This window comes from Neophocaena asiaeorientalis, unplaced genomic scaffold (assembly GCF_003031525.2).
Source record: "Neophocaena asiaeorientalis asiaeorientalis breed wild unplaced genomic scaffold, Neophocaena_asiaeorientalis_V1.1 scaffold134, whole genome shotgun sequence".
NCBI lineage: Eukaryota > Metazoa > Chordata > Mammalia > Artiodactyla > Phocoenidae > Neophocaena > Neophocaena asiaeorientalis.
In genome coordinates, this window is record NW_020185339.1 from 11,418,397 (window position 1) to 11,432,833 (window position 14,437).

General features: G+C 35.8%; 1 protein-coding gene across 2 annotated transcripts in view; it reads left to right on the plus strand.

Annotated features, from left to right (window-relative positions):
- ZFC3H1 (zinc finger C3H1-type containing) overlaps window positions 1-12,638 on the plus strand; it is a 51,714-nt gene extending 39,076 nt beyond the window's left edge. For both annotated transcript variants that reach the window (XM_024736457.1, XM_024736458.1), the window contains exons 25-35: window positions 1,517-1,622; window positions 1,705-1,903; window positions 2,492-2,586; window positions 5,828-5,938; window positions 6,205-6,309; window positions 6,679-6,844; window positions 7,963-8,063; window positions 10,446-10,547; window positions 11,183-11,222; window positions 11,488-11,550; window positions 11,680-12,638. In XM_024736457.1, the coding sequence (XP_024592225.1) occupies window positions 1,517-1,622; window positions 1,705-1,903; window positions 2,492-2,586; window positions 5,828-5,938; window positions 6,205-6,309; window positions 6,679-6,844; window positions 7,963-8,063; window positions 10,446-10,547; window positions 11,183-11,222; window positions 11,488-11,550; window positions 11,680-11,817 (1,226 nt within the window). In that variant the 3' untranslated portion in view covers window positions 11,818-12,638. The remainder of the gene's footprint in view (window positions 1-1,516; window positions 1,623-1,704; window positions 1,904-2,491; window positions 2,587-5,827; window positions 5,939-6,204; window positions 6,310-6,678; window positions 6,845-7,962; window positions 8,064-10,445; window positions 10,548-11,182; window positions 11,223-11,487; window positions 11,551-11,679) is intronic.
- Window positions 12,639-14,437: the final 1,799 nt, after the last annotated feature.

Genomic DNA, 14,437 nt, shown 5'->3' on the forward strand with positions numbered 1-14,437 from the left:
AGCACTTAGTAAATGTTCATTGAATAAACTAGGGAAGAAAGGAAGTAAAAGGACATTCCTATTAGGGGAGCTAAGTAAACAAAAAACAACAAGTAGATAGGAATTGGTGCAATGGATTTAAAGGGAGATTAGAAGAAGGGAGAGTCCTTATCAAAGTGAGACTTTTTGTGCTGGAGAACAGTAGGAATTAAGCTTGATAAGTGGAAATGATACCAGATTTTCAAGAACTTTTAAGTATGGTAGGCTTGATGGCAACAGAAATTCTTTAAGAAAGAAAGAATATGCTGGAGAGAAATGATACCAAAGGTAGGAAAACCAACCAGAAGCTGACAGCCATAACTGAGGCATTAAAAAAAGTAACCTGGGAAAGAGAGAGTATTTATTGGAGACATTTTAAGTTACCATATAGAGATTAGGGACAGATTAAATGTCAGGGAAGAAGAGAAAAAATAGTCAAAGATGATTTCAGGGTTTTGAGACCAGGAAAAGGAAAGGGTACTAATAGAAAACTGGTGAATTGGGAAGACTGATTTTGGTAGTAGGAGTGGTATTTATGAATGATAATTGGTCACCCAAGTGGAAATGCTTGTTGGCAGAAGGAAATAAGGAAGTGCACCTTAAATGGACAATGATGGATAGAGAAATGGATTTGAAAGTTATCAACATAGAAATTATTGTATTATATAGTGCTTTACAGTTTTTAATGTGCACTCCCAGTAAGTTATTCACCAGCTGAAGCTATGAGATACTTTCTTTGAGGAAATGGAGATTTTAAAGTATAGCTGTAAGGGGTAAAAGGGAGAATTGAGTCAGTGAATGAGACCAAGAGAAAATATAAACAATCTCTTGGAAGCAGAGGCAAGAAGAAATTAAAAAGAAGAACATTATCAAATGCTAATCAGATAAAATGAATGTAGAGATAGATTTGTTTAGATAGGATCCTTATACGTGAACTTCAAAAGTGCTGTTTCAGAATGGCATTCATTTTTAAACTCAGCAGTTCTGGGAAGTCATACCACCTTGGGCAAGGAGGAAATGGTGACAGTTGGGCAAAGTGAAACAGTGGAGGACTTTTCTCTAAGAAGTAGCAAGATCGAATAAAGGACTCTTTACAAAGGGAAAAGTGTTTTGAAGGAGTAAGGAAAAGATCAAGTTTAGGGGGAGACGTTTAAATGGCTGTAGATCAGCAGAGCAAGGCCTCTTGAAGTGGGTCAGAGAAAGATGAAAAGATAATTCATTCTTTAATTTCTTTGACATAATTTTTCAGGAATTTAGTATAAATGCAAAGATGCAAGAGCTCATATTGGGTGTTTTATTCTTAACAGGAAAGTGAGGGTGAAAGATTCAATTTTAGGAGTTTGGAGATATCTGAAATACCTCCTTTGGATGAAAACCAGGAGTTTAGTAAAGGTGAATAAGATGTAGTCAAACAAAAGAATAGGCTACCTTAGAGTTTAAATAACACAGTCACATAATTCATTTTATGTTTGATTCATGTTATTGTGTTTTTGGATAGATGCGGTGAAAGCTTGCACAGATGAGAGTCTTACTGTTGAGGAAAGAGTAGAGGCTTGTGTTCCACTTTACACAAACATGATTGTTCTGCACCAGCTTCTTGAGAGGTAAAACTTAATTGACGAGCAGTTAACCTCATATTAAAAATTGATTTTTTCATGTGTTTAAATGTGTGTTTTTCTTGTGAAGGTATGAGGCTGCAGTGAAGCTTTGTAAATATTTATTGGAATCATGTCCCATGAACTGTCAGTTGTTGGAATCCCTTGTTGCTTTATATTTGGAAACAAATCAGCACGACAAAGCTAGGGCAGTGTGGCTTACTGCATTTGAAAAAAATCTTCAGAATGCAGAGGTTTTTTATCATACGTGCAAATTCTTCATCTCACAGGTAAAAAAAAAAGACTCAATTCTTTTTTTTTCATAATTCTTAAATATGATATTTTTATGTTTCACGTTTATTCATCCTTTAAGATGTTTCAGGCGTCAGCCTCTCCAGGATGCTTTTACTGATCCTTTTGCCCTTTGCAATACTGTTAGGTATTCCTTCTCTTTCTGCCATAATACCTCATGCATAGTTCTACCATTGCACTTAATTACATTACATTGTAATTTTGCTTATAGCTACTTTGTATACTACTCTAAGAACTCCCAGAGGGCAGGGACCATGTCTTATTCTGATTTAGAGCTCCCCTACTCCCAACACCTAGCACAGTGCCAAACATGTAAATAGAGCTTAATGGCTAATTGGTGAAATTGGTGAGTGAAACTTGAGCTTGTGGTATATTGGGTGTTAAACTGTTTAATGTTTAGTTCAATTTGGAGATCAGAATACAAAAGTCATCTCTACCTCCACCTACTCAAAAAACCTAATCTAGTCAGTGGTTGGGGGGGCGGGGGAGGGCTTTTCCTCCCTTGAAAGATTTTAATTAAACATTGTAAGCCTAATGTGTATCCCTCCTCTTTCTTTTAAAAATAGAATCGAGGAGATAATCTTCTTCCATTTTTGCGGAAATTTATCGCATCCTTCTTTAAACCTGGGTTTGAGAAGTATAGTAACTTGGATCTGTTTCGGTAAGTTTGTAGAACTCTTGATTTGTAGAGGAATGAGAAATAGTGTAGCTCAGTGAAAAGATTACCAATTTCTTGGTGGATTGATTATATTTTAGACTGATTTTTTTTTTAAGACACTTGAATACCCTCTTACAGAATTGTTATAAGGGCAATAGAATTTAATAAAAATAGACACGAGATGTAAAATGTTTTGCATTCTTTGGATTAAGAACACTAAACTTATGTTAACACCATGGTGATTCATGCTTCTTTTAATTACTGTCATTGTTAATTTTAGCAATTAATACTGTAGCAACAAATTATCCTGAGACAATCTCAGTGATTTTCGAAAAAATGAGTTTTAATTTATTGCATTGGTGATTTTAAAGTGAATGTAAATAATATGCCTTTTTAAAAAGAAATTCTAAAGAGAACTGCTTTAACTTCTGAAAGTTGTTGAGTAAGAAACTTTGGAGAATTCTTTTCTCAACCATCACTTTCTCAGTAGCTTATATAGAGTTCTGTATTTACTACCTTTATTTGCTTCCCTGTGAGTTCTTGTTCAGATCCTAAAGAGTGGGGTTTTTTTGGAGGCTTTTAATGTTCTCTTTCCTTCTTCCTCATCTCTCTGTAGGGATCAGCGAACTTTTTTCCTTAAGGGCCAGATAGTAAATATTTTAGGCTTGCAAGCCATATGGCCTGTCACTACTAGTCAACCTTGCTTTTGTAGCAAGAAAGCAGCCATAGACAGTATATAAATGAATAGGCATGGCTGTGTTCCAATAAAAGTTTATTTATGAAGGTAGGTGTAGTTTGCTGATCCTAAGTAAAACAGCATCAAAAGGAAGATATTTGTCATGACATACTTTTTTATTGTATGTTAGGAAGAACTGAGAGAAGATAGGTCTAAGCTGGATATCACCTAAAAAAATATTCTTGTGGAAAATACTAAGTGAAGATAGTCTTAGATTTATATATGCAAGTCTAATGTTTGCATATATTTTTCTTTTCTTAGGTGCTCCCTCCCTGTACCCACCCACAGTATAGCAGTGTTATATAAAAAAATATTTTCAAAAATAACCCACATTTTGTTAAGTCAGTGGTCTATCCACCCTAGAATATTTTGTGAACATGGCAGTTTTATTTGAGATATGGCAAAAAGTTTGGGGTCACCATTCTTTACCAAACTTGAGTCTTTACATCTGTCTTCTTACAGTAGATAGCCAGTTTATTGACATAGTGATTTTAGTACTCTTCCTGAAAGTCTTTCTGCTTTGCTACATATAGATTAACATCTTATAATTAATTACAAAAGAATAATTTGAAATGCAAATTAATAGAGAAAAATTAAACTGTTGTATGAGAAATTTAGAGATTGTTTAGCTTCCCCATGCTGACTTTCTCCCTGTTTAAATTAGATTGCTTTAACATCTCAGACTTAAGCACAGGATAAATTCAAGGCTGAACCAGACTTTTAAAGACTTGCTGGTTCTGATCTTCCCTTCAGCATGGAGGTAATTGCTTTAGCTTTGAAGAAGATGCTGCCAGTTTGTGCCATGGTCAAAGATCTTCAGATCTTCTTGATGTCAGCTTAATGAAGCAGAATAAATAAGTGACAATAAAAATGTGAAAGTGGGCTACCTCCAAATAATCTTCTCATTATTTACTAAGTCACCTTGCTTTATTATTTTTTGTGTGTAAAGTTGTAATTCATAATTCACCAAGAATTATGAGGAAAAGGTATCCTGTGCTTAGTTTATTTAGACAATTTGAAGTCCTTATTTTGGGTAGATGTGGTGAAAGCTTGCACAGATGAGAGCCTACCTATTTTTTAGATATTTATACAAAAGTCAAATATTAAGAGAATGGCAGTAAGTGAGAGAGTTTTCAGCATTGCCACACTTACTTGGTATTGATAGAAATTTTTAAAATTTATAAAAGAGCCGAAGCTTATTAATAGGAGAAGTCAGTGCTCTTCATAAGTTCAAAATACTTTTTTATTTCATGAGTAGAAATTGTAAAGCAAAGTACGTAGAACTGTAATATTTATTTAGAATTAGAGTCTGTCATTTCTCTTTCTATATAACATTTAGTATAAATTTTATACTGGAAAATTTTATGTGTAAAATTTAGTATAAGGACAGACAGAAAGATTGAGGTGGAGTAATTTTCGTGTGTTTCAAATCAATTTGAAGACTAGTAGATAACCATAAAAGTTAACTTGGGGATTTCATTCATCTTACTGAAGTTGGCATAGGGATAGTCTTACATAGATTAGATTTAAAGTTATCTCTTCTTACTTATTGCAGTTTTCAGTTGAGAAAAGTCAGTATTCTTAGAAGTTAAGTGATTAACTCATGGTAATACAGCTAGTTAATGGCCAAGTCAGGATGATAATCTGCCTTCTAGAAGTACCATTTCTTCCCTTTCTTACGGCCCCCAGCACACAACCTCCCCCACCCCAGCCGCCATACAGCCTCTCTAATCCATTAAAACTTAGTTTCTTGAAATAATTGCTAAATTCACTGTGAACAGTTAATACTAGGTTGTCATCGTTGAAATCAACGTATTGCCTTTAAAAACATTGTTCCTGAAGATGCTGGTAATGTTATACACACAGATTCAAATATATTGGGGGGAAACCTGAATTACCAAAGTAAAATAGATTTTTTTACTGATTGGCTTCTTAGAGCCTTTAATATCCTAATATGTTTCGTGGCTTTTTAAGAGGGGGCTTTAATTTGCGGTATTTCTCAATCTTATTTGATCATAGACTTCTTTTTGACAAGTGCCTTATGGGCCAATATGTTACAGAATACGCTTTTATATCATGTCTAAAATTAAATGTAGAGTGGTATTTGTGTGTATGTGAGAGAGAAATTGTTTTCAGATATCAAGTTTTATAACTCAGATTTTTTTTTTTCAAGAAAGTACAGATTTTGTGGGAAAATTTTAGATACTTGGTAGTCTCATTTGTTCTTCTCTGTTTTTAATTAGGTTTCATTAGATGATTATGGTGGTTTGTTTAATTTGGGCTATAAAATTTTTAAAAATCATAGAAAAAGAATTATTCAAATATGTATAAGATAATAAATATATGATGCTAGAGATGTGACCAAAGGGGTATGGTATACACATGAAAATAAAGTCTCATTACTGTATAAACAAGGAAGTTTTAGTTGAAACAGGATTTTTTTTTTAAAAAAGCAATAGTAATCCATGTGTACATAGGCATAATTTCAAACATGATATTTTTCCTCAGGTATCTCTTAAATATCCCAGGACCACTTGATATTCCAGCCCGTTTATGTAAAGGAAATTTTGATGATGAAATGTTTAACCACCAAGTTCCTTATTTGTGGCTGATATACTGGTGAGACATTATCTACTGTGGAGAGAAATGTTGCATACTAGGCTTGCATCTGTTATTTATTACTGAATTACACTGTGTTAAAATTAACCTGTTGCTAAAGTCATTGAAGCAAAATTTAAGGGATGCTAAGGTTTATACGTTGTTAAAGAAAAGATCAAAAGAAGGATTCTATTGTAATAATATCTGTAATGTTTATACTTTGTCATTCCTTTACCTGATCGAATTGAGCTGTAGACATACAATGTTTTCCTTCATTTTTTAAACAGCCTTTGTCATCCTCTTCAATCAAGTATTAAAGAGACAGTGGAGGCATATGAGGCAGCGTTAGGGGTGGCCATGAAGTCTGATATAGTGCAGAAGATTTGGCTGGAGTAAGTTTAATTCCTCTTAATAAGAGTGGGATTTTTTTTTTTTTTTTTTTTTTTTTTTTTTTTTTTTGCGGTACGCGGGCCTCTCACTGTTGTGGCTTCTCCTGTTGCGGAGCACAGGCTCCAGACACGCAGGCTCAGCGGCCATGGCTCACCGGCCCAGCCACTCCGCAGCATGTGGGATCTTCCCAGATCAGGGCACGAACTTGTGTCCCCTGCATCAGCAGGCGGACTCCCAACCACTGCGCCACCAGGGAAGCCCAAGAATGGGATTTGAAATAAGGGGATATGGTTGGGGAAGGGTTGATGAGCTTTCTTGTTAGAGAATTACTGGCTTAATTATTCTAAATTATGATGTTTTTCTTTTGGCAGTTATCTTGTCTTTGCCAATAATAGAGCTGCTGGATCCAGAAACAAAGTCCAGGAATTCAGATTTTTTACTGATTTAGTGAATAGATGTTTGGTTACAGTCCCTGCCCGATACCCCATTCCTTTTAGCAGTGCTGATTACTGGTCCAACTATGAATTTCATAATAGGGTAAGCATTTAAAACTTATTTTCTTTAGATATTTATACAAAAGTAGGGGACTTAAATGATACCAAAACTCCTGTTTAATATCGAGAGATTTTCCTAGGACCACTTTACTAGCATTTACTGTTGTTCTTGACCATGTTTTCTATTTATCTCTTCAAAATCTAGGCACAGAGCCCTTTAAATTTCAGTTAAGATAAAATGTGCATATTGATTATCTTCTATTTAAGAAAATTTAGCATTGAAGCAAAAGTGAAGAGATGTTAAGGTTTAATACGTATTAAAGAAGAGATCAAAAGAAGTAATTGTAATAATGTCAGTAATGTTTTGCTTGAGTAATTGGAAATTTTACTGAATGAAAAATTCTATAACTTCAAAATAAGTAAGAATGTGCTTACATGTTGTAGCTGCTCTTTTTATCAGTATTTTGTCAAGCAGATAGAGCTATACATAGGACATAAGAAAGCTGAAATCAGATGCTGTTTGGAATTTTAAGAGTAGAGTCTGGATATTGATATATTTATAAGGTCATCTTCTTATAGGCAGTGAAGCAAAGGGTTTTTTAAAAATTGGTTTATTTTCAGAGACCCCTTTTATTCAGTGCGTGTAAGCTAAAAGCTACTAAAGCTCAGTGTAGACTAAAACATCTCTGTGTTTTATTTATTTATTTTTTTGGTGGGGTGGTTTTGTTGTTACCGGGATAACCAATTATTATGCTTTGTACTTCTATGCCATTCTTTATCCCAGGATCTCAAACCACTTTATGGACATTAAGTCATTTACACACGGGCATTCCATGAGCAAGATGTGGCAGGTATTATTAGCCCTATGACTTGCCCAGCTATACAGCAAGTAAAGGTAGACTCAGGAATGAAAACCCGGACTCCTGGCTTCTTGTCAGTGTTCTCAGTCCATGGCTCTCATCACTAGACCATATTTCCTAATTCATATTTGGAAAGTCACTAATATAATTAATGGTAGGAACTGTAACTCACAGCATCATACATTGTTATAATTTATACATTCATGTCTTAAAGACCATTTTGGTTTTCTCATTAAAACACATAGGTAACTGGATTTCACATTTTGTTGTATTCCTTTCCCCACCTCCCCAACCTTCACAGGTTATTTTCTTTTATTTGAGCTGTATTCCAAAGATCCAGCATTCCAAAACCTTGGAACGGTTTTGCTCAATTATGCCAACTAATTCTGGACTTGCACTGAGGTAAGAAAAAATAAAATTCTTAGCTCAATTGTATAGGCTCTTCATATAAAATTATTCTTGAAAACTTGCTAATAGTCTGCTCTTTGGCTATTGCCTCATTTCCACTTTAATTTCAAAGTTGTTAAGCAATATGTAACTCTTCGTGTAAAAGTCAATGTGGAGATCTAGTCACTTCAGAAAACTGCAGATTATAAAAGGGGGCATATAATTCAAGTAAAGTTCACCTGTGTCTCCTAAGCACATACCATCTGTCCATAGTACATGCATTATAAGCACAAAGCATGTTTTATGCAGCAAAGGAGTATTACCTAAGAGGTTTTTAAGTGTTAAAGAGATAAGCTGCGCGCGGGCTTTCCCTAGTTGCGGCGAGCGGGGGCTACTCTTAATTTCGGTGCGCGGGCTTCTCATTGCGGTGACTTCTCTTGTTGCGGAGTACAGGCTCTAGGCGCGTGGGCTTCAGTAGTTGCGGCACGCGGGCTCAGTAGTTGTGGCTTGCAGGCTCTTGAGTGCAGGATCAACAGTTGTGGCGAATGCGCTCAGTTGCTCCGCCGCATGTGGGATCTTCCCGGACCAGGGCTCGAACCCGTGTCCCCTACATTGGCAGGTGGATTCTTAACCACTGTGCCACCAGGGAAGTCTCGACTTATTTTTTTTAATTAATTTATTTCATTTTTTATTTATTCTTGGCTGCATTGGGTCGTCATTGCTGTGCGTGGGGTTTCTCTAGTTGCGGTGATCGGGGGCTACTCTTCCTTGTGGTGTGCGGGCTTCTCATTGCAGTGGCTTCTCTTGTTGCAGAGCGTGGGCTCTAGGTGCGCAGGCTTCAGTAGTTGTGGCATGTGGGCTCAGTAGTTGTGCCTCGCGGGCTCTAGAGTGCAGGCTCAGTAGCTGTGCGCACGGGCTTAGTTGCTCTGTGGCATGTAGGATCTTCCCGGACCAGGGCTCGAACCCGTTTCCCCTGCATTGGCAGGCGCGCCACCAGGGAAGTCCTACTATGACTTCTTTTCATATACGTCAGTCATTCTCAAATATTAGCATGTATCAGAATCTCCTGGGATGGTTATTTAAAATGCAGGTTCCTGAGCTAGAGCCCTCAAACCACATTTGAGAAACACTTATCCAGGGATTTCATACATTCAATTACAAGATTTTTTTAGAGCATTTCTTTGTAGTTTTTCTGCTCTGATAGAGTAAAACCCATTTCAACCCTCAGGAATTGTGCTTTTTGACTCAAAAAGGTACACTGCATACTAAAGCTTTGGCTTCTACTTGTGCTGTCATTTCCACTGCATCAGTTGTGTCTTATGTTTCTAAGCTTGTTTTGTGGATTATAAGGTGCCTAAAATAGTTATCAAATATCCCTTTGTGTTCTAGAGCATTTACATTCCACTTAGCATGTATGTAGGAAAATGATATAAGAGATTGAAAAAAATTCAAAGGCTTAAGACTGTGATAAGAGTAACAAAATAACGCCATAGCGTTTTATAATAAAGATTCTTAGTAATAAGCATGCTAATCTGCCAAAGTTAATTATAGAAATTTGTATTATAAAACATCACCTTTGATAAAACATGTGAAATAGAAAACGTGCTGATGTTTTGAGTAGTTTCTATAATGCTAGGCATTTTGGAATATAGGTAGTTTAATTGTTGGTTTTGTTGGTAAAGTTCTACTTTTGATACTTCTTATTTTCTTTTTTTTTTTTTTTTTTTTTTTGCGGTACGCGGGCCTCTCACTGTTGTGGCCTCTCCCGTTGCGGAGCGCAGGCTCAGCGGCCATGGCTCACGGGCCCAGCCGCTCCGCGGCATGTGGGATCTTCCCGGACCGGGGCACGAACCCGTGTCCCCTGCATTGGCAGGCGGACTCTCAACCACTGCGCCACCAGGGAAGCCCAGATACTTCTTATTTTCTTAAGGTCATCCTTGTCCTTTTTTTTTCAGAATAGAGAACTTAATAATTAGTCACTGTACTTATTACATTTTAGCTCAAGAAACATTCACAATTAAGTATACTGTGTTTAATAAAGAAAGAAAAATACCAAGAAATTGCTCTAATATATCAATTCATTATTTTAGAAAATTTACAGGGAGGGAGAATGTGGAGTGTAATTTGGAGAGAATGCTTTAGTATCCTATAGGAATACATCAGCCTTATTTTAGTTTGTTGAAATGGTATGGGTTTTGACTAGACCTTTTGCTAGTTTGCATGTTTCTTTCCCAGGGTAAGTTTTGTAAGAGGCATTCTACAAATACTTGCTGAATAGCCTTGATAGAATTTAACTGACCAAAAATTATGCTTCATCAAACATTCTGCTCATAGAGCTCATTTGGAGTTCCCTGTACTTGCAATGCTTTTGTTCATTTTCCTGAATGTACTTTACAGGCTACTTCAACATGAATGGGAAGAAAGCAATGTTCAGATTCTGAAACTTCAAGCCAAGATGTTTACATATAATATCCCAACATGCCTGGCCACCTGGAAAATGTAATGCAACAATCATGTACATGTTTTTATAGCTATTGCTTTTATTTATAAGGTTTGCTCCAGACAGGTAAATCTGAAATGACATCTATTTTTTCCCCCCCGGAGAGATCTCTCTTCTAATTTAGATTTGTTTTTGGCACTTGCTGAGGTTTTATACCAAGAGTGAAGGCGTGCTCATTAACAATTGCCTCTAGAAGCAAAATGGATAGTTTTAATTTTCCTTGAAGGAGAACATATAGATAACAATACTGTTACCAAACAAACAGATCTGCTATACACATATTAAGACTATCTCTTTTGAAATGCGGGGTTTCCCCCTATTATAATCTGATGTCTTCTTTCTTTTAAAGGTGTTAGTGCCAAGTATTTTTTTTTACTAGTAATTATGAGTATTTTTCATGAACGTTATTTATGTTCAAAACACTGGTCTGCTTTATTATTGTAAAGTTGATAAAAATTGTTGAATTTTTCTTTTCACTATAGGTTACCCTCCTTGGAAATTTAGCCTGTTACTTTCAGGAAGTTTTGTACTCAGATTCCCACAGTCAGTATTCTGCCAGTGGTAGTATCTCATTTTGTTCAAAGATATATAAATTTTTCTTTTCCCTTTTCTATATTCCTTTTTTTTTTCTTAGAGCCATTGCTGCTGAGATTGTTCTAAAGGGACAAAGAGAGGTAAGCCGTGATTGACTATCAGATGGGTTGCTTTTTTTTTTTTAAAATAGCTATTCTGCCCTTTTTGTTGACTTCTCAATTTAAAAGGATTAAAGCATAGAAGTTAACATCCTAAGAACTCTAAATGTTTGGAAACTCCAAAATCCAGCATAACCATGTTGTCTTTAATGTTGTTATATTATGAAGTACCATTCAAATAGTTAGGATTATGAAGGTGTTTTCCACCACATTTCCTGATGGAATTGTATATATATCTATCTTATAGGTCCACCGTTTATATCAGAGAGCCTTACAGAAGTTACCTCTTTGTGCATCACTGTGGAAAGATGTAATGCTTTTTATCTTTTATTTCATCTTGAAGTTTTCCTATAAATTTTCTGCATGTGCCATATCCATTGATGTGGTAATGCTCAAAATCTAGCTAAGTCTTACTTCTATGCTTCCCTGTCTTTTACAGCAACTCTTGTTTGAAGCGTCAGAAGGAGGTAAAACTGATAACCTGAGAAAACTAGTTTCCAAGTGCCAAGAGATTGGAGTCAGCCTAAATGAGCTCTTAAATTTAAACAGTTACAAAACAGAAAGCAAGAATCACTGAACACTGGGTGCAGTCAGTTCTAAGTCCTTATAATAATTGCCAAAAATTATTTGAATGATCCTTCAAGATTAGGCTGATCCCTGGCTAAGGTCTGTGTAAGGCAGACAAGCATTACTGATCATATCAAGTCCCCTACAATATCCTATCCTCAAAACCGGAAGCAATGAACATGACCCTCTTCGCTTGGATAAATGAACTTCCTGTTTGGCCTGCTTCTAGGCCCTGCCAGATTCTCATAACATCATGTACGTAAGTATAGTTCCTCAAAGTGACTGACATTTATTTTCATTTTGCTTTGTTTTTGTTTTTATTTTTTACTTTTCCCCCTTCCTTTATGTTGTGCTATTCCTGATTCACTTGACACTCTCTGATGCCTGAGAGATTCTTGTTTGGGATTTAATTTCCAGGGCTGTGTTTACAGTAAAAAGCCGGCAGTCCCTTTTAGTTTTTCCTCTTTAAACCTTTTGAGATTCTTCATTTCAGGATTTAAAACTTAAGCAGTCCATCTTAAGGAAAGTGTAACTGCCATGGCCACAAGTCTGCTAGTTGCACTTGAATGCTCTAACAGGGTTGTTTATTGCCCTTTCTACGTTCTGGACTCCTTGCCGAGACTGTTTAACTTGAAGATTAAAGAAACTATTGCAAATGCCAGTGCATCAGAACCTAAGAGTGGTCAAATATTATGTGCAATTTTTTTTGTAAAGAAATTTTAATTTATAATAAAGTTTAACAGTTTAAAGAACAGTTAATATTTGAACTGCTTTGTATTGCAATACTACTTTGTAGTATTAAAATTGTTTATAAAAATATTTTTAATATAAGTTAACTTTTTGAAAAATGTTGCTGTCTTTATTCACTTTTCACATTCCGGTGGGAAAGGGTTGAAGTAGGAGATATGGATATTCACTATAACTATATCAGTACTTCTTATTTTGAACTGCTTTCCCATAAAAACATTCCAGTGTCTTTTTAAATTCACGAGAAGATGGGTCCTGTTCTATTTTGAGGACAGTGAAGAGATAGGCTTGCACTATCATTCAATTCCTTGTTCTTACGACCACGGGGTTTAGAAAGTATCTCCCAACTATAGTTTGAATGATTTGCTTAGTGACATGCGGTCTTACGTTGAATATCAATATGACCAAATGTAAAGGTGACTTTGGTTTTGTTTTGCTTTGTTTTGTTTTGTTTTCAGTCTGTAGTGGGTTATTTGTGCTTGGTAGAAAAATTGTTAATGACACACACTGCCACAAATCTGGTCTTACAGCTACAATGCAATCTAATTGTTGAAGACAGAGCAACAGCCCCATGAAATACTAGGCAAATTTGTACATCTGTACATTATTATAATGCTTAGTTAAAATAAAGCCATGTTTTGATGCTCTACTAATGTGCCTACCAGACGGTGCATATTTAGCTAGTAAGTGCTGTTTGGTGAGGTCAAGAACAGAACCCATTTGTCTAGCGTCTTTCATTAAACCAAAAAGAGGCTATATGGTTTCTATCTAAAACCAAAGAAACTTGGGTGGAAGATAGTAATCCCAGAGGGGTATTCCCCCATTGTATGCATTTAACTATTCAACCTTGAAAGCTTTTCCTTCCCTGATTATTTGAAAACCACTGTTAGGTGCTTGGAAAAATATTTCCAGTCTGTCTCCCCATAGTGTAATATTTTTGGTATTAATTGAAATGTCTCAATAGTTTTTTGGAGACTGCTGAATTTTTGTAAATTCTAACTAAAACCTACCATTTGTTGAATTAACAATTCCATCAGCAGTAACGTTTGTCTCTTTTTTTAAAAAAAGAATGCAACTGCAAGATCCAGCCATGCAGGCTGTAAATTGTGACAGCTCCAGAGGTCCCAGTTCACATGCTCACAGTCATGCAGGCAGAGGCCTTAGCATATGTTAAACAGCTGTTTCCTTTTTGATCAGTTGTCGTATTGCTACTTAAAATCATGAAGCTATCTTATAGAAATTATATTGCCTTAAAGATAATGTCACCTTTTCTTCCTGTCATTTTACAGACTCACTTTAACCTCCACAAAAGAATAGCAAGCACTGCTTATGAGTGAGGTATATGTTCCTGTCATCCTTCCATATTCACTTTTACTTTCTTTTTAATGAAGTGCTTTGAACAAGTAATAATTAGAATATTAAACAAAACTTGGGGTGAAAGTTGATAGTTATTATAGTAACATGAATATAATATTTAACATTATGACTAAAGTCTTTCTTTGGGCAAAGAAATGTTATACAGTGAGAAAAGATTAGTCATTGAGAACTGTAGTTCCTTACACTCTCCCACTCCTGTCGGGGGGAAAAACACAAAAGAGGCATTTTAGGCCATGGGGTTTTATCTCCAATAAAGGAAGTGGTGTGGCAGATTGCAGTGTATTTTTATGTGTTTTTCTTCATTTTAGAGAACAGCCTAATATTTCTATTTGCCTTTTAACGGAAAGTGGACCTTGTAACATTGTTGTCACTGGCTTATCTAAGGCGGTTTGCTTTCAATTAAAGGGCTTATAAACCTACATCATAAAGCAAGCAAGAATCTCCAGGTGCAACATCTAAGAACTAAAGGCACTAAGCAGACAAGCAAAAGCTGACAACAAATGTAG